General features: G+C 49.3%; 1 protein-coding gene across 1 annotated transcript in view; it reads left to right on the plus strand.

Moving 5' to 3' along the window:
- The window catches only part of CEP164 (centrosomal protein 164), a 37080-nt gene extending 19501 nt beyond the window's left edge, over positions 1 to 17579 (plus strand). The window contains exons 12-32 of the mRNA XM_084301491.1: positions 680 to 765; positions 2421 to 2570; positions 4649 to 4867; positions 6080 to 6211; positions 6389 to 6605; positions 7195 to 7272; positions 7537 to 7668; positions 7955 to 8077; positions 8497 to 8640; positions 8844 to 8927; positions 9795 to 9863; positions 10218 to 10396; positions 10838 to 10964; positions 11395 to 11462; positions 11658 to 11865; positions 12302 to 12409; positions 13530 to 13644; positions 13878 to 14231; positions 14538 to 14604; positions 15132 to 15254; positions 16173 to 17579. Coding sequence (XP_084157617.1) covers positions 680 to 765; positions 2421 to 2570; positions 4649 to 4867; positions 6080 to 6211; positions 6389 to 6605; positions 7195 to 7272; positions 7537 to 7668; positions 7955 to 8077; positions 8497 to 8640; positions 8844 to 8927; positions 9795 to 9863; positions 10218 to 10396; positions 10838 to 10964; positions 11395 to 11462; positions 11658 to 11865; positions 12302 to 12409; positions 13530 to 13644; positions 13878 to 14231; positions 14538 to 14604; positions 15132 to 15254; positions 16173 to 16272 — 2883 coding nt within the window. The 3' untranslated portion in view covers positions 16273 to 17579. The remainder of the gene's footprint in view (positions 1 to 679; positions 766 to 2420; positions 2571 to 4648; positions 4868 to 6079; positions 6212 to 6388; positions 6606 to 7194; positions 7273 to 7536; positions 7669 to 7954; positions 8078 to 8496; positions 8641 to 8843; positions 8928 to 9794; positions 9864 to 10217; positions 10397 to 10837; positions 10965 to 11394; positions 11463 to 11657; positions 11866 to 12301; positions 12410 to 13529; positions 13645 to 13877; positions 14232 to 14537; positions 14605 to 15131; positions 15255 to 16172) is intronic.
- Positions 17580 to 18806: the final 1227 nt, after the last annotated feature.

The raw sequence follows: 18806 nt of genomic DNA on the forward strand, positions 1-18806 counted from the left end.
CTATGGAAACAGCGAGTACTTGAATATAAAAGTGTTTCCTATTTCATAAGTAAGCCATCTGAAGTCACTCTGAGCGTGTTACCAAGGGAGCTGGCTTTGTCTACAGCACCCAGATGGATTCCTGCTGGATGGCGTAGTCAGAAGTCTGTAGGTAGCTGTGGCTGCATGAAGCACGCTGCCCATCATCATCTGCTTGAGAACCAGGATGCAAGGCAGCATCAAGTCCTGCTGTGATTCTGGTCACAATCAATGTATCAATGTTAGTGTTACCTGGATATGTTCAGATGACCTTCAGGGCCGGGGGGAAATAACCCAAGCTTGTACTAGGAGTGCTGGGTCCTGGCAGAGAGCTCATCCTCTGTACTGCATAAAGCAAACCTGAGCCCACAGTCTAACACCACAGCCTGGAGAGCAGAGCTCCCACATGTCCCTGGGCTGATGGATCTTCCTCCAAGGTGCCCCTGCAATATCTCGAGGCTTTGGTTGCATTGCAGGAGAGGAAGCTAACACGTTCAGCTGGGCATTCTGGAGTGCCCTGCCATGCAGTTTGGTCCGTGGGCTTGGTGCTGGTGTGGTGGACCAGGGTGGCACCGCTTTTCAGCAGAGCCTCTGTGAGGTCCTGAGAGGCTTTGATGGCAAAGGAGCCGGCAAACTCCACACTGTTTGCTTTTACCTGCAGGCCCAGGAGCTGGGAGAAGAAGAAAAAGATCAAAGCAAAGCCAGTATAGAAGAAGAGCAAAGCAAAAGAACGAAAGCTGCTGAGAGGTATGGTACCACCAGTCAGAGCTAGAAAGGAAGCACAGACAGCTTCAGCTGCAGATGATTTTCCTGTCTTGTCTGCCTCTGCTGTGCTATAGTCACTGTAACCTGTGTAGGAGCTCCCTGTAGGACATCCCGAGACCCTGCAGCTTCTCACAGGATTTCTTCCATTCAGTCTTTCTCCCACCACCTCTTTAGTATTGCCTCAACAGATTTCAGCTTCGTTTCAGCTTCTGGTTGGGAAGGCAGCAAAACTGCCTGCCCTCCACTTCCTTGTGACCGCCCCCAGCCGTGGAGCTGGCCTCTCCATTCCCCTTCCAGCTATCTGTCTCTGCTCCAAGGCTGGGAAAATCAGTCTCTTGCCAAGATGTGCTGACTTTGTTCTCATTGTGTTGTGCCTTCTGTTGTGCCTTACCCACAGGGGACTCGGGCACTAGCCATTGCCTGCGAACAGACCTTCGGGTCCTGAGGCAGGGCCCAGTCTCAGCCAGAGCTGGCAGCCCAGCACAACCAGCACCGTGCTGGGCAGAGCCATAGCTGGAGGCTCCTGGGGCCTGGCTCCTGCTGCTGATGGCAGGGCAGTGCAGCTCCAGTGTGACCAGTTCTGTTCAACTTCCTTCCACAAGGGTGGTGTAGGGGAGGTCACTGTCTAGCCAGGTGCAAGTGGGAAGCTGGTTTATTATCCCGCTGTGTGGACATGTCTGGAATGCAATGGCTGTTAACCCGAGAGCAGCGCAGGCTTTCCAGACCCTCAGTTACTGTGAGAGCTGCAGGCTGTCTAGGGGAGCTATTTTCCTCCTGCTTGTGGAGACTTGTTTAAAACAATCGGAATATTGTACTGAGCAGTGAGCTCCACGGTCTCCTGAGCTCCCGCTCTGCCTTTGAGAGCTGTAGCACGTGGCATTTAGAGATGAGTTGTGTCCAAGCTCTTAGCTTCCACGCAGAGCTACACAGCACTCTGGGGCACTGGGAACCAAGAAGCTGTTGCCTGTGCCAGGAAAACTTGTGAACACAAGAAGTTGCAGCCCATCTTAATGACTGGCTGCGTGCACTTGGGATTCACAACTTTGTGCTTGGAGGAGCTGTTCATGTGAAGGTCCCTGAAAATGTGTTCTGCCCCCAGGAATTGTCTCCTTATCACTTGGTACCTGCTTCCCAGCTACGTGTCCTCTTGCTCTGCCTGCAAAGCTACTTTGTGCTTGCCTAGTCTCTCTTCTCTGTGCTTCCAAGGTGAAGTAGAACTGTAGATGTAGACATGCCTGCCAATATTTCCATCTCCAATTTAGACAACAATGTGGGTATTACTAGTAGGGCTGATGTATCTTGGGGAAATCCTGTAAAGACTTGCAAAGAGAGGGAGGTAATCCAGCAACAAGATTCAGTATTTTGAGGTTGACAGATGCATGCAATCCTCAGCTGCCTGTTACTTTGGCAGGGCCTGAGGTGGTGTGAATGGTTTGGAGCTCGGGAGCTTTGTTGGGGTTTTGGCAGCCCTATATTGGACAATGGAGTCCCCGTGGCAGGCATGAGCTGGAGCTGCTGACTGCCCATCTAAGTCAGCTGCACGTCCCATCTTCCTTCTGTCTTTGTGTACCTGGAGCAGCCACCAGAATCTAATCTGTGCTAATCTGATATTCTGTTACCTTTTTTGTGCTGCAAAGTGAGAGGGATCAGAGTGGTTGTGAGACATCAGGACAGAAGTGTGTTGCTTTAGAAAACCCCAAACAAGAAGAGGCGGTGGCCCCGGAGCTGGCGGAGGGATCGCTGGATAGCCTAATCAATCTGGAAGAGCTTGCTGCCCCACAGAAAGAGTAAGGGCTTCGTTTAAGTTTGTTTAAGTCTCTGGTGTTGTAAGCATAACAGCTTTTGTCCTCCCCTCCCCGACCCCATTACTGCTTGAAGTTACGGTGTGATGTTAGCACGCTAGGAGATGTGGCTGGGTGGGCACAACAAAGCTTGAGAACATCTCCCCGTGCAAATCCCAGCAGCTGTTCTGTGGCGAGAGTGCCAAGGTAACAGTCTGTACTGCGAGGGTGAGAACAGCAGCTCAGCCCTCGGGGCCTGGGGTGTAGGGCTCTGGTTCGGAGAAGGATCTGTGTGCTTTCCTCTTGGAAAAGCCTCCTTACCAGTGCCGCTAGCAAGGCTCAGCACTCACACACCTGGATAAAGATTTTCCTGAGTTCTCTTGCTGAGAACGACTGAGGTCTCAGTGTGTTTTTTTGGGGGTAACCACTTCACTTTTAGAGTCACTGGGATCACTGGTTTGAGGTAAAGAAGTCAGAGCACACGATGGCAGAGCTCGGCTTCCCTGCAAAACCCAGTGGTCTCTCATGGTACTAAACTGATGGTGGTTGCTGGTCTGTACCTGCAGTTCCACTGCAATAAGGGTGAACAGGCTGACTTTGCTCTCTATGTCGAATGACAGATCAGCAGCTGTAATTGGGAAAAAAATAGGCAATGGATCTGTCACGACAAAGTGCTGGAGTAGCAATCCTCGGTGTGAGGACAAGCGCAGAACCTCCCTTTTTATTAGGGTTTGTTTGTGTAAATGTGTGTGTGTTGGTTGGACGGCTTTTAAAACAAAAATTAGAGCAAAAACAAGAGAGAGAGGTAGAAATGCCCAAGTTGCTCCACAGAGCAGCCTGATAAATGGTACCTCCTGTAGGCATCTGTGCAGTTGGCCCACAGCATGTGGTGTTACGGGGGAATGCTGGTGAAGCAGGATTTCTTCAGGACCCTACTACCCTTGCCACTCTCTCGTTCTTTTGCTAATGGCTACACGAGTAACCTTTTCGCTCTGACTCAAGGTTATATTACTAGAGCTATTATTTCCCGGATTCCTGGCAAGACAGAAGTCTCTCTGCCTTATGCTAGCAGTCTCAGAGCATGACGAAACCTTGCTGCTTCAGTTCCCACTAGCAAAGAATAAAAATGTTGTCCTTAGACTACTCTTCATTTGTCCTCCTTCCCCTTCAGCCTCTTTCAGACAGACCTTATAATTTTGCAGTTCTATGTCTGAGAAAAAAAAATAAAACACACACACAAAAGAAAACCCACCTTAATTATAAACAGATTGGTTCTGAATTTTTGGAGAGCTTAGGGCTTTCTGTTGCCTAGGGCTGGCAAACTCCCAGCACACTTTAGATTGCAATTGCAGAAAAATACCTGGTCCATCAGAAGTGTATTGCCAGTCCCTGGGTTAGGAACCAGCACTGATTGCAGCTGCTTTTATGCCTGGCAGTCAGATCCAGGTTTTCTTAGCTGCTAGGCCCTTCACGAGGTGAGGCTGTAGTGTGCCAGAAGACGAGTTGTTCAGGACCTAAGTGCTGTTAGGGCTAGGGTTAGTAATTTCTCAGTCCGAGTTTCTCTGGGAGGCAATGAGAGTGCCAACCAGGCTGCCTAGGACACCCCAAGCTGTTATCTGAGCTAACATGCTACTCGAAGCTCGGAGCCTGGGCCATGTATCCCTCAACAGCCTTGTGAAAAATGCTTTCCTGGATCTGCAGCTGAAAAAGTTCAGGGTGTAAGGCCTGTGCATTTGGCTGGCAGGCAGGTGAATGGATTTGTTCTCCGGGAATGTTGCAGGGGACGCTGCCAGGAGGAGCTCTGTAGCAAGGTTGTCTTCTGCCTCTGTGTCCTCCACCTGCCTCCTCTGCTGTTCCTCACCTCCTGTGAGCTACACAGCGAGTGTTCCCCAGCAGCCTGCAAGTGGCTGCAGTCTGGGGGAGCTTCTGCACATCCTTTCCTTTCATAGACTGGCAGGCTTGTGGAGTGGGTGGCTTTGAGATTTTTGGTTTGGAGGTGATACTGTGTGGGGGAATGTTGCTGTTCCCTTCGCGTTACTCAGTTCTCTCACCCTTTTGCCAAAGGAACTTTCTTTTTTTGGTAGGCAACCTGAAAAGGAAATAAAACAAGAGCAGTCCCTGAGCCAGCCTAGTGAAGAATCCCTGGAGGGAATAGCCAAGGAGCTGGAGAAGGAGATTGAACAAGAGAAAATGCACTTACTGCAAGCAAAGGAGGAGAAAATCCAGCAATTCCAGGAGGAGATGCGGCAGCAGGAAGAAGAAGAAGCTCAGAAGCTTCATCAGCAAAAAGAAAAATCCCTCAGGTACTCTTCTTTTGTCCTGTTTCTCCAGAGCCTTTCCCAGCTGCGATTCATTGTTGGTGGCAGCAGGTTTGTGCAGTGTTAGAGGCCACCACCTTGAAACGGGTGCTACTTTGCAGAGTTGTGGGTGAAAGAGGCAAGAAAAGGGCTCTCAGGGTGGGAAGGAGCACGGGACGCTGTCCTAGCCCAGACAATCCTGCAGGGAGGATCTGCACATCTTGAAACGAGCAGTGCTCTGCTGTCAGTGCTGTAAATGCTCCAAGCAGCCATGCAGAGGACGCAGTCTGCCTGAGGAAATCTCTGCAGTACAGATGAGAGCATCCTCCTCATGTCCTGCACGAAGAGCTATCATCTGGTACACGTGCAGCTTTCATGTAGCTGTGAACCTGTCTCTTATGGTTAACCTGGGAAAAGTTTCCAGTTCAGCACTAGGAGCTTTACCACCTGGCAGACTTTCAAATTCTGGGCTAAACGGTAGTAATAGGACTGGAAATTGGAGCATTAGAGAAGATGAGGTTACCCTAGAGGAACTATTTGAAACTCTGGTACTGTATGCTTTAAAGAGGGACTTCCAAACAAGACTTTAAGGAATAGGGCATGAATTTCTGTGTAAAACCCAGCCAACCCCTGAAGTTCTAATAGCAATCCAGGGAGCAGAACAGCAACGGGAGTGGCGTCCTCTGTTTGGGAGATTCTTCTCTCAGGACTTGTACTAGAATTGCTAGGGCCACCCCAAATAAGTTGCTAGCAGCACACAGTGAGGCAGAAAAGGTACCTTGGTGGGAACTGTTGTGGGAACATTGTCTTAGGTGCAAGGGGCAGCACAGAAATTGCACCTGGAGAGAGAGATGTCTAAAGCAGCGGGAAAAGAAGGTGCTGTGTGCAAGTATGGAGCTTACAGATGTGCTTCCAGTTACCTTGGCTGGGAGTCAGGCTTTACTTAATAGCAGTTGATTTCACTTACTGAAAAAAGTGCCACCTGTGGCGGTACAGTACACTTTAAAAATAAACCACAGAAGCTTGATGCTCAGGGGCTGTGTCTCCTGTGCCAGCAGCCAGATCGGGAAGGTATGGAAGAGAATTAACTGGCTAGAGCCTTGGGGATGCATCGCTCAGGAGGCACAGGTAGTGGGAGCTGATCTGTAGGCCCTGGGGAGGCAGTTGGAAGATACTAGAGCTTCCTGAACTTTGTTGTTGTTGTTGCTCATTTCTCAGGACTCTGAAAGAGGATTTGGCAAAGGCTTCTGAGGAAGAAGAGTTGCGTGTGAGAAAAGAAGAAACTGAGAGACTCTCAAAGCTGCGAGCCAAAATCGCCTCAGAGACAGAGGCAGAGGAGGAGAAGATAAGGTGAAAAGTTGATACACTTGTGAATCAAAGCGTGCTTTGGTTCTCCATTTCTTCTGGATTTTGCATGTCCTGTGCTGTAGCAGTGTATTTTCTTAGCCCTGGTTCCTAAATGGAGCACAGTGTTAAAAGTACCAAATTCCGACCTGCTTCTCTCTCTTTTTGTTGGAAACCTGTCAGGGCAGAGCAAGAGTTCATGCTGCAAAAATTGAGAGAAGAGTGGGAATCACTGCAGGTAGCAGAGAAGAAGAGCCTGGAGAGGAAGAAGCAGCTTGTTTTGGAGAAAATGAAGCTGGAAATGGAGGAAGCTCAACAGCAAGAGACAGTCAGGCTGGAACAAGAGAAGGAACAATTTCTGAGGGAACTTAAGGAGAGATTAGAAACAGAAAAGAGAAAGGTGAGACTTGTTTGTTACCAGGTAGGGTCAGACCCATGCTGTTTATGCTGACCTGGCTTGCATTGCAACGCTAAAATTAAATAAGAATAAATAACTCCTTCGTGTGCTTTAATAATGACTCGGTTAAAACACAAAAGAAAGATGTTTGGCATGCTGTTGGAGGTATGACTGGGCTGAGGAGGAGTCCTCCCCCATTTTTATTACAGTGGTGATTAAGTAATAATTATTTAAGTGGCCACATTGCACCTGCAGAAGAGAGGAAGAACACTGTGCCTTTGCCAAGTTAAAGCAAACTGTTTCCTCAGGCTGGGATACCTCTTTGGCTGCTGCTTTAGTCCTCCAGAAAGCTTGGGGTTCTTGAACGGAGGCAGTTTGTAATTCTTCCAGCATAGCACAGCGTGACTGAGATCCACTGAGGTCTTCTGGGAGGGAAAGCACATACAGAGTAAAAGCACCTTGTATGTAACTTGGTTTGACTGTTGTGCTTTTTTGATGCTTATGGATAGACGTTAATTGCAACAACATCTTGCACAGCATGTCCCTACAAACAGAGGTTTTCCAGCAGATTGTTTTGCTTGTGTTCCTGTAGGCAACAGAGGAGCTGGAGAAACAGTTTGCAGCTGAACTCCAGCAGCTGAAATCTGCAGCAGAAGAGAAGCATCAAAAGGTAAAAGATAGTGTCCCTAGAATGTAAATTGTTGGTTTTTTTTTCTTCCCACAGTGTCTCCAAATGTGGCCAGGGCGGGTGGCACTAGTTTTTTCCGTTTCCTAAACATGGTTCTGGTCTGGCTCAGCATTTGGACATGCTCCAAGTAGAGGGTGGTGAGACTGTATACACCAGTTCTTGCCATGCTGTTTGCTCTTTGTGGGGTGGCACTACATGGATCTTGTCAGAAGGGTGACAAGGCTCTGTGGGTGGTTTTCATGGCAGGTCATTTCTAGCTTACAAACCCAGGCAGCGGAGGTGCAGAGGAGTAAGGAGACTTGGCTGCATGAAGACTTGCAGAGAGCAGAGCAGAAAATGCAGCAAAAAGCGTATCAAGTAATGGCATATGAACGTGAGGCAAGTATTTCTCTTGGGTGCTGACAATTTTTCTCTCCTTAGAGGTTTGAGGTCTGAGATGCTGAGTCCCCTGCCCAAGGGTGGCTGGTGCAGCAGGGGAAGGGGCACTCCTGCACCACCTCATCTCAGCGGGGTGATTGCTTCCTACTGTGCAGGCCATGGCCTGATCCCACTTGCAAGCACCCTGAACTTCAGTCGGTGTGTTCACGTGGGAAGCTGCTCTCCTGGGGAGCCACTGCAGTGCAGTGCAGTGCTTCAGGGAAACCTCTCTGTGTCATCATTGCAGCTCAGTGAGCTTATGAGAGAGAAACGCCAGGGAGTGGAAAAAGACCATGAGAGGAAAATGGAGAGGATGAAAGAGGAGCACCAGGAGGTCCTGGCAAGGATTCAGGATCAGTATGAAGAGGAGGTACTGCTGGGGGAGAGCAGTGAGCGGGGAGGTCACTGTAATGGCTCAGTTGGACTCTACCTGGGCTGGCACTGCTGCTTGCCAGGCCTGCTTATCTCAACCATCCAAAAAAACTGGGGGAACTAGAAAAAAAACTGTTGCCACTATGTCAAGTGAATTTAGGACAGGTTGTGAGGTTAACCTGTCAAAACGTTCTGTGCAGCCACGCACACTTCGACTTCTGCCTAGAAGGGCCAGTTCTCTTAACAACACTGCGCCTATAAGCAAGAGGTTTTAATTTTGCTTACATTGGTACTTGCTAAGGATCTGTTGTGTGGTGGCTTTCCAGAGGATGTGTGTCCTGTATGGTGGTGGTGGCTCACTGGAGAACCTCGTGTTTCACTCAGCCACTTTTCTTGTTCGTATTCTGCAACAAACAGGAGAGAAAGCAAAGAGCAGAACTGTTGGAAGGCCTGAGAAGTGAGATGGCACGCCTCCGACAGCTTCATGAAGTGGAGGTGAAAGCTCTGCAGGCAGAGCTGGATGAACGGCTGACCCTATTGCAGAACAGGCACAGGGAGAAGGTGAGGAGGCTGCCTAGCAGTTTGTGGCTTGGCTGGGGTACTGTGACACCTCAGTGCATCACCCTCTACAGCCAAAGGTGGCACAAGAGGCAGGTCACAATATTCCATTATTTTTTTTCCCCCTGTTCCCTCTGGTGGCAGAGCTCTGCCTGGTGAGTGAGGAACTTGTGTCGTTCTCTCTTTAAGTTGACATCTCTGTGCAGGAAAGAAAGCTACAGGATTCAGAAAATGAGCTTGAAATACGTGCAAAGAATGTCAAAGCGAGATCAGCGCAGCTTCTGAGCCAGGTGAGTCAGCTGTGTTGGACCTGCGGACATTTCCTAGCCTGAGCTGCTCCTCTGGCTGCTTCCTCATGGGTGACTTCTGAGGAGTGATCAGCCAGGGCTTTAGCTACCATCCAAATTACAGGTTCAAACTTCTGTCGTGAGTCAGAGCAGGGCTAAGCATTCTTAACAGTACAGCCTCATGGCTAGGGGGATTTGTGGTGAGAGTCAGTGCTTTGGGTGTACTCTCCTGCCTTGGGAGGCAGTATGTGGCTGTGACAGAGGGCTCATAAAATCCTGTCATGGCAGCATGTCCTGCTCAGTGTCAATTTAGATTTCAGACAGCCCCTTCCTGACCTACCTCCTCCTTTCTTCTGTGATGAAAAGGAAAGAGTGTTTCTCAATCTTGGGCACAAAAGTGGGAGGGGGAGGCACTCCAGATGTTCCTGTGGAGCTGGCAAAAATCACTGGCTGCTATTTCTGTGTGCCAGATCTCTTAAGTCCCATCTTGCTGCAATGGCTTGCTTCTGTTAGCCCTTCCTTTCCAAGGAGCACTGGAGTGTTGAGGGGAAAAGGTAGAGAAATGCTGGATGCAACCATAAACTTCTCAAAGTGAGGTGCTGCAGGAATGGCTCCATGCCTTGAATGCTCTCACAGCTGAACAGAAAGGGGATCTTCTTTCCACAGGAATACAATTTTTCCTAGAAAATATAATAAAATATTCCGAGTATTTCTGTTGTTGAATTTAAAGGGAATGGGATGGGGATAGGATAAAGCAAAGCTCAGAACAATGCTCAGGTATTTTGAAATGGTCTTGAAACTGCTGAGCATCAGCAGTCTCCTCTACTGCCATCCCCATGCTCTGACACTTGTGCTGTCTACCATATCTAGGAGGAATCTCTGAGGAAGAAAAGGCAGCAGCTGCTGGATGAAGACAGACGGACTGAGCTAGAAAGAGATGTATGTCTTTGCTCTGGAGAGGAGCTGTGCTGCTTTTATTCTGGGGAGGGTAGAACGGGCACGCTAGAACCATGGCTTTGTAAAAGCAAGCTATGTTGCTCCTTAATTGTGAGTCTGCAGATCCCTCCCTGCCACCTTGCCTCAGCCTGGAGTGCCGTCCTGCTGGGAGTTTGATTAGCTTGCAGCTATTTCTCAAAAAGAGAAGACAGCCTTGCTCCCCTAGGAGGGCACGTGGTCTGTGCGTCTGTAGCTCTGGGATCTCTTGTGAACTGTGCAGATAGCAAAAGGCTCTTGCACACTCTGCGCTTTCACTCGTTGTCAGGGAAGTCTGAGGGATTTTCTGTTTGCTCCTAGGAAGCTGCTTTAGCTTCTCAACTCCGCCTAGAGGAGAATCGGAAGGAGCACACCAACCTTCTTGAGTCCATCCGGCAACTGCGCAAGTCTCTTGAAGAGCTCCAAGACCAGAAGTCTGAGCTGGAGGCCCAGGTGGATTTGTTGCAGACCCGAAGCCAAAGGCTGCAGAAACGTATCAGGTGTGTGTGTGTGTGAGAAATTTCCTTTAGTGTACAAATTCTACCCGATACCAGTGTTGTCTGGAGGTGCTGCGTGAACAGTTCAGCTGTGTTTAGCAGCCAGGGGCAGTAGAAGCTTGTCTTACTGGGTATTCAGCTCGACAGCCACCACTGTCTGATGTACCCCAGCCCTGGATCTAGTAGTCAGTGTCTGCCAGCTGCCAGAGTGTGAAGTCTCTTATTTGTGTCTGTTCCTGCGTGGGGGAAGCTGTATGAGACACAGCTGCTGTAAGCTGCTATGAGTCCTTGTCATCAGTGTGTTTGTGTTCCCGCTTGTCTTGCACATCTGGTCTTTTCCTTCCTGGAAACTGGAGGTTGCTCTGGACACTCGCAGGTAGATTACTGGCTAGATGGACCCACAGTCTAACCAGCTGCTGCTGTTGTTACCTTTTCATGTGACAGTGAGCTTGAGGGAGCTGTCAGGAGCAAGCAGGAGATTTTGAAAGAACTGGAGGCAGAAGAAAGCGTGGAGTCTCCAAGAAGGAAAGCTGAGCTCCGTGTTGAAGACCTGAGAGAAACTGTTCAAGCTGTGAGTAAAGCTGGCTGCAGAGCCATTTGCCTTGTGAGACTTGAAGCTGTAACGCCTGGAAAATCCCAACTTTGGTTCTTTCTGCCTGAATTCATTTGAGATGCAATGATGCATTTTTCTTTACCGTGAGAGACCAGTGTTTTGTTTGTTGCTTTTTGTTGCTTTCTGTATATTAGGGGAAAGGAGTGTGGGATGGATACCTGAGTGTCCTTGGAGTCAAAAGCAGGACTTGAGTCAGGGACAGAAATGTCTTTATTCCTTATTTTAAAATATCACGTAAAGGATATCTCCAGAACTGATCTTGGATCAGGGTGTGGTAGCATGGTGGTTTCATCCAGAATTTTTGCCCTTAATTTGATTCTAAGGGGAGCCCTAGGATTCTGTTTTCTCGTACATGTTTATTAGCTTTTGAAATGTTTCAACTCCTCAGCACTCATCCAAAGAGCCTGCTTCCCCACCTTCTCAAAGCCATGAGGACAGCAACTTGCAGTTTGATCAGTGAGTATCTGCATACCAGCTACTTCAGAAAATGGGTTTGGTTTTTTCTTTCATTGGGTTTCACAAGCAAATGTTTTTGCTTCAGCTTACGTGCTTTACGCAGACGATCTATTTCTGGGGAGGGAGCTGCATGAGGCTTGCCAGATGGAGCAGACAGCACAGGCAGCCAGGAGCATACCTGTCTCTTTCTTGTAGTGTCAGAAGCTACATCTCTGCCGAAGGGATCTCCATAAGGAACGCCAAGGAATTCCTGGTGCGCCAGACCCGCTCCATGAGGAAGAGGCACACGGCGCTGAAAGCTGCCAGGCAGCGGTGGCACCAGGATATGCAGGAAGCACAGGAGGTGGTGCAGGATCGTGACAGCTCCCAGCTCCTGGAGGGAGTGCGCAAGAACCTGGAAGAGGTGAGTCACTGGGGGCTGGCAGGTATCCATCCCAGCACTAGGTACGAGTTTGCAGCTGTAGCTCTGCAGTGGTTTAACTATTGCATGAAAAGGGATTCCAGAGTACTTGTCAGTTCTGCTGATATACCAACTAAAGACAGGGAAAAAATAATTTCCTTTGCTGACGGAGCACTCCTACCTGCAGCCTATAGCTGCAAAGCTGTTGAACCTGCTGGATGCAGCATTAGGAAGTGAAACCTCCTTTTCCTTGGGGTGAACTTGCCTGAGGCATGTGCTCTCCTCTCTGTATACTCCTTTCCCTATGCTCTGGAAGACTTGGAAGCAGTTTTATTCCAGCAGCATGATTTCCTGTGCTGAGCAGAAACGAGACAGTGAAAGTCATCGTGACAACTAAAGCAGATTTTCCTCCTTGGCTTGGCTGTTTGATCCCCTGCAGGAAGCAAAGCAGCTGGACAAGATGAAGTCAGTTATGCGGAAAGGACAGGTGCTGCTGAAGAAGAAGGAAGAGAAACTAAGCCAGCTGGAGTCATCGCTGTTGGAGGAGGTAAGCACCAGCATCCTGCTTGGACCTGCCCAGCTGCACTCCCACAGTTCCCAGAGCTCTTGACCTCCTCCCCTGTGCTGGAGTCTCTGTAGAGCTTCTGGTACAATTGGGGGCTATTTAGCTGGTGGCAGACGACTGGTGTTTGCACGGGAAGCTGGATTATTAGAAACACGTTCTTTGAGAGCAGAACTGAGTGTCTGAGAACTGCAGGAGAGAATAGGCTGGTCATGGAGCCGAAGAGAATGACAAACCTGGTTAGGCTATAATTCACATGATTCACTAGGTCTGCAGTCAACTGAACAAACGTAGGCTGAGGCTTGGGATGGTGAGTTTCTGGCTGATGGCAGCTTGCCAGGCAGGCATCAGGGATCAAGTTGGTTGGAGAAAACCTGCTGAATGAGCCTTTGATCTTCTTAGGCCAGAAACAAATGGATGCTAACACCAATATGCTGAAGTGTCCTGTAATATAAACTGAACTCTTGCATTAGAATTGTTATATATTTTGTTAGCTGTTTGTGTCTTGCGCAAGGTGGCAAATATTTCCCTCTGCTGATGACATCTGGACTCACTGTTAAGTGGATGACTGCAGAGTAGATACAGAAAGCAACCTGAAAAATCTGCATGAATTCTGCCTAGAGAAAACAAGGGCAGGTCACCTCATGCGAGCTAGGATCTAGTCTGCTTTCCTGTTCAATGCAAGCCGTAGAATCCGTCCAGCTGTGCCTGTGACCATGTAGCCTTAGGGCAGCATGAAATGTGAGCGCACCTTGCTTCAGATGGTCAAGCACTTGTTGGTGCAAAGAGAGAACCCAGCCATGCAAGAATTATAAGGCCTATTTATTGCACAAAACACTTTGACTTCTGCCTAGAAGGGCCAGTTCACACAACTGTTAAATTTGGCCTCCAGTGCACGCACAGCTTCTTCCAGAGACCAGGTGGTCTTTTTTCTTTTAGATTTTGCTGTTGGAGACCGAGGATGAATATCTCTACCTTCACGTGGTCTGTGCCTGACTGTGCAGTCCAGCCTGTGTAGATGAGCTGTAGGCAGTATTCCAATGGCTTTGCTGTTCAGGGACAGAACAACAGGTTTTTTTTGTAACGTTTTCCTTCTTCTGATCAGCTTTCAGATGAAGATACACTGAAGAGTACTGCGTGCAAGAAGATGGTGACTTTTGATGTCAGCAACTCTGAGGACACAAACAGCATGTCCAGTGCAAGCTTAGGTCAGCCTAAATGTACGTGCCTGACTGGTTTGGTACGCTGTACCCAATGCATAATGCTTTAAACAGTGTCTGCCTTGCCCTCTTGTCTCTCTGATGTATCTGATGCTTTTCTCACTTGTGCTCATTCGAGAATAAAGAGACTGATCAAACTCAGTGAAACACTGCAGAAAGTGAGCCTCCTGCCAGGCAGGCAGCATCTCCCTCACCTTCCCACTGATCCCTTTATTCTTTCTGTCTTCTGCTAGTTGACTTGAGAACGGATCTACAGGTTGGCCCGCAGCTGGACAAGATCCAATACCTGACAGACTCTCTGCAGCTCATCACCAGAGAACTGAATGGGGTCCTCGGCGTTTTGAGCTCTCTGAACAACCACCGGTCTCCACTCTTCACTTCGACGCAGGTGCCCTCCAATGGTGTCCCTCTTTCTACCTATGCATCCTTGGCAGGACTTCAGGCAGGTGGCTCCTTGGTGCCCCCCGCTGGGGTGTCTCTGGTGGACCAGTGGGTCCGGAGCACTGGGCTGAGCTCCAGTCGCTCTGTCACAGCCGGGCAGACAGTGGACAGCATCCTGGCAGAAAAGTGGCACAAGTACTTCCCAGGTAGGTCTTGCAATATTAATCCATCTACATGTTTGCTTACAACTTTTGATTTCAGTGCTGCAAATTCTAATCAGCTCATTGTGCCAGTGCTGATAAGGCCAGATCAAAGTCAGACCTGCTCCACTAGAAGCGTCCTGTGGACTGGGGATAGGTTCACCATCTCAGTTTCCTTAACACCACTGTGCTCTTGGCTGGTGGCTCAGCTTGTAGGGATAGTGTGTCTGTAACACAAGAAAGCACATGCACCCAGACTTAAAGACTATTGATTCGAATCAGGGGGACCTGTTTTTAATATCTATTTTCCAGGTGGGTTCCCATCACTCAGTGGAAGTTCTGGTACTCTGGACAACAAGCTGGGATACGTACCTGCAGAGTAAGGGTCTTTTTCCTCGAGTGTTCTTGTTTCATTGTGCTGCATTTATTTCTCTGGAATAATTTATGGATCAGATGTGATTTTGTTCTTACCTACTCGCTATATGATATAAGATGGCTGTTAGGCAAATAAGTTAGGTAGTGTTAGCAATTCACTGCCACGTGCTCAGCACTGCCTTGTAACAGCAGCTTTCCTGCAGAAGCCAGAGTTGTGCTGCTAACCCCAGTTAAAGGAGCAGGATCCAAGAGTGCCAGCCATGGGCCAAGTGGAACTCAGGCTGACTTTGCTGTGACAGGTGATCCTGGAGGCTACCACCTGAGCCTTTCAGATGCTACACAGACCAAAGTGGGTGGCTGCTGCAGGTCTTCTCCATAATGTGTTTGGGCAGAAGATGTGGAGCCAACAAGAAGCTACTTCTTGCTAACTGTGGCTCTTTTTGTAGAGGTTCTTCACTTTTTCTCAACTCTAGGATTGTTCCTGTCTAGGCATCTTTCCCATTTCCACCATCTTTCTCTCTCTGAAAACAGTGAGCAAATTCGCCAGTTCCAGCACTCCCAGTTCCAGAGCCGTGAGTCAGACAAGATGAGTATTCAAGGAATGATTGAGACCAACAAGAAATGGCTAGAAGACTTCAAGAGGGATTCAAAGGTGTATCCTTTGCCTGAGTTTGGTCTCTAATTGCACTCCAGCTTCCTGCAGCAGGTAGGAGGCAACAGCAGGAGGTGAGTGAATCAGGAGCTCTAAAGCATTGAACAGCAATTTCAAAGCCTTAGCCTCTATTTTAGTGTCCAGTTCTGCAAAAGAATGTTGTTTAGTAGTTGCAGCACGAGTGACCTGTTTTTTCCATCTTCGAGCTGTACCTGACAGAGAGTCTCTCTCCCCCTGTCCCCAGTTGTTCTGTGATACACAGCAGCTGGAGCTGGTAACGTGAGAATTTAAAAAATAAATAATAAAACGAAGTGCAGAATGGAGGAGGAGGCAGGGCATGGTGCTGGTGCTGGTGGGACGATCCCAGCCAGCATCAGTGGGTTTGCTGCAGGCAGCCTGCAATGAGGGAGCCATGAGGCAGCTCCGTGTGTGGTGCAGCACCTTGGAGAGGTGGCGGTCCCTGAGCTGAGGCTCGCCAGGAGTCGCATGGACCTGACATGTGGGGTGGCCACGTGGCCGTGCAGGGAGGCTCCGGGCTCAGCCTGTCCAGCTCAGTTTTTGGAGGCATCCAGCTGCGTATGGGGGGATCAAACGAGCAGAACCTCGCAGTGCTATTATTGGGAGTGTTTCCAGGTTTGTGTTGTAACAGCATTATGCTGGGGCTGCAAGTATCTCCTTTGCAGTGTACACTGATATTAGCAGCAAATCCCTCAGGGCCTCTGATAGCGCACGCTGTCCTGAGCACAGTGCTCCTTTGAATTCCGTAATCCCTTTTTAATTCCATTTGACTTGGATGCAGCAGGCTAAAGACAGCACGTGTGCGTGGGGCTGGTTCCTGCCCCTCAGTACCTGTCCTGCCTCCTGGCTCATGCATGCTAATCCCTTGTGTAAGCCACGCTTTTCCTTCACCCAGCTGCCAGACCTCTCTTCCCAGGTACACAGAAGCCTCCTGCCAGCAGCCCCAGCCTACTTCAGCTAGGACTGGATGAAAACAGACAAATAAAAGTGTACCATTACTGAAAGGTGGGACTTGGTGTTTTCAGGACCTGGAGAGGTGGTAGCTGGGGCCTGCGTCGTCCCCCTAACAATTTGCTGGGGTTTGGTCATACCCAGCCAACGCTGTTCTTTGCGCTCTGCCCTTGAAATAAAGTCTCTTTACAAGAGAGTGGAGGAAGGAGGAAGTGAACTTCCCAGGTGGATTCTTCTAATCCTGTAATGTGTCCAAATATACTTTATAGACTGTTTAATCCAGTGGTGAAATATCAGGGCTTCAATAAATCAACAGTTCTCTCATTAGTATTCTAGCAATCATGAAGCAGAGCTGTGAATCATGGAGGACTTTGAGTAACTGGTCAAGGGGGAGGAGGCGGATCTGTCTGAGACTTTGCTGGAGGAAATGTGTCAGGAAATGAGCCCACGCTGATGCCCCACACATGCTTAATTGCAGGTGAGCCAAGTCATCTGGCTTTTGTGGCAAGTGCACAAGGAGGGGAGAATGAACAGCAAAATGGGTAGAGTCTGGGGATATAACTGGGAACAGTAGACTGTAACTCTCTGCAAAATGTTCCTGTCTTGTGGGGCGGAAGCAATAGGAACAAAACCGAGGATGGCTTTCATGGCAGATTTTCTAGAAAAGAGCTCCCTGCTTCCTCCTTTTTCTGCCAGGCTGGCCAGAACTGCACAGCATGGCTGTGCTGTGGGAGCTCGTCTCATGTATTACAAATGTGCTGATGGCAACGCAGAGCAGGGATGGCAAGAGAGCACGGAGCGGTTCCTGCTGGTGCAGGCGCTGTTAGGGCTCTCAGCCTGGTGTGAATGTTCAGAGGAGACAAAGCCCCACCTGCGGCCTTCCGTACCCTGGGGAGAGGGATCCAGAGCTCAGCAGCTGGGGTCTGCTCCCACGCAGCAGGGCTGTGCAGGCAAAGCTGAGCCTTGGCGCCCAGCCTGGGACCTGGAGCAGCTCTGCTGGGCCGTGGGGAGAGCAGACTCCTGAGGCCACGGCTGGGAGCAAGGCTGAGGGGTTGGGATGCGTTGCTCTCAGATAGGAGGAGGTGGCACGCCGCTCTGCTCAGCGGGTGCACGTACCTGTGGTGCTGGAGGGGCTTGGTGCTGAGCACCCTGCTGGAACGCAGAGCTGCGAGGGGGCAGGTGGTGCTGCTCGAGCCGGTGGGGAGAAGTCAGACTCGGCTTTCGTACTGCTAAGTGGGAAAAGTGGTATTTGGTTGTTTTGTCAGCCTTTCCTCCAAGCTGACTTTAAATATTTAATGCTTTAAAAAACGCTGTACCATTTGCCATTTTGTCTGATGAGGAAGTCTGCATTTCAAGGGATCCCATCTGTGAGAAATCATCTTCAAAGTCGTTCTCTCTAGAGACAGCTGATGCAGGGAGGATGGTAAAGTTGCTGTTCTTCACCCTTCAGTGCTGTTTGTGTTTCTCAGTGTGGCTAATGATGCGCAGCAAAGTGAGGCAGAACTCCCCCTCCTGCTTTGCTTCCTGGTTGTTGTATACTGGCACAACGTTGGAACAGTTCATGCTGTGAGTGTGGCAGGGGAATGTTTACATGCAAATAGAAATATATTTTTGATGAACATTTTAAAACTCGAGAAGAATGTCTGTGTTTCCTTTTTTTTCTTTTTCTTTTTTTGCTGGACTCTAAAGTTTTCTGAATTCCTCCTCCCACCTTTGTCTGGGGACCTTCTGGCCAGGCTCCCGTTTGTGGGTCTGACCAGAGGCTTCAGGCCTCCTCATGGATCCTCTAACCCCCTGCTTGCTAACAAAGCAGGGGTGGTCCTCGTGCAGGCCCCATCACACCGATGTCCTTGCTGAAGGAATCCCGGCCAGCTCATACTGGCCCTGGACGAATTGGGAGACCTCAAGTGACCACAGGGAACGGCAGCTGGCCAGGGGAATCCCTCCTCCCTAGGAAGGGATGGATCAAAACGCAGATTTCCTGTCTGCTGTGGGGTTTACACCAATCCCCGTCTGCAGGGATGCTGCTTTTAGTTTCCCAGCTCTTGGAGGAACTCCTGGCAGTAGCTCCAGTTGGTTTTGCCACAACCCCACCGTGCTGGCTTCCTGCAGCACGGGCAGGCTGTCAGCCTGCTGGACACTGTCCGCAAAGCCACGTAGCTGAGCCCAGCCTGTGTCCCGAGCAGTGTGGATGAGTGTGGAGAAATGCCTGCTTCCTTAGCAATAATATGTTCTGAAATACGTTTATCTTTCCTGTTGAAACTTGTGATAGCTGTATCTGGTTTTGTAAGCAAATTAAATCAACGTGAGTCTGTTTTGTATGATGGTGACATTTGTAGCTTTATTTTTTCCTTGTCGAGCTGTGCTGTCGTAGCCCTCGATAGCCAGCTGGTACTTACCTTTCACATCTTCCCCTCACTTGTCTCCAGGCTGCTTCATGTTTTGTCTTGTCAAGGTCATTTCTGGCAATTTTTCAAGACCACTTCAGCTCGCTGTAGCTTTATTACCATTATTCTATTAAGTGTCTGGCCACGGTAGCAAATGCAGAGGCAGATAGAAAGCTAAAAACAAAACTACAAAAGCAA

The sequence above is a fragment of the Netta rufina genome (genome assembly GCF_964035555.1).
Source record: "Netta rufina genome assembly, chromosome: 25".
NCBI classification, from domain to species: Eukaryota; Metazoa; Chordata; class Aves; order Anseriformes; family Anatidae; genus Netta; species Netta rufina.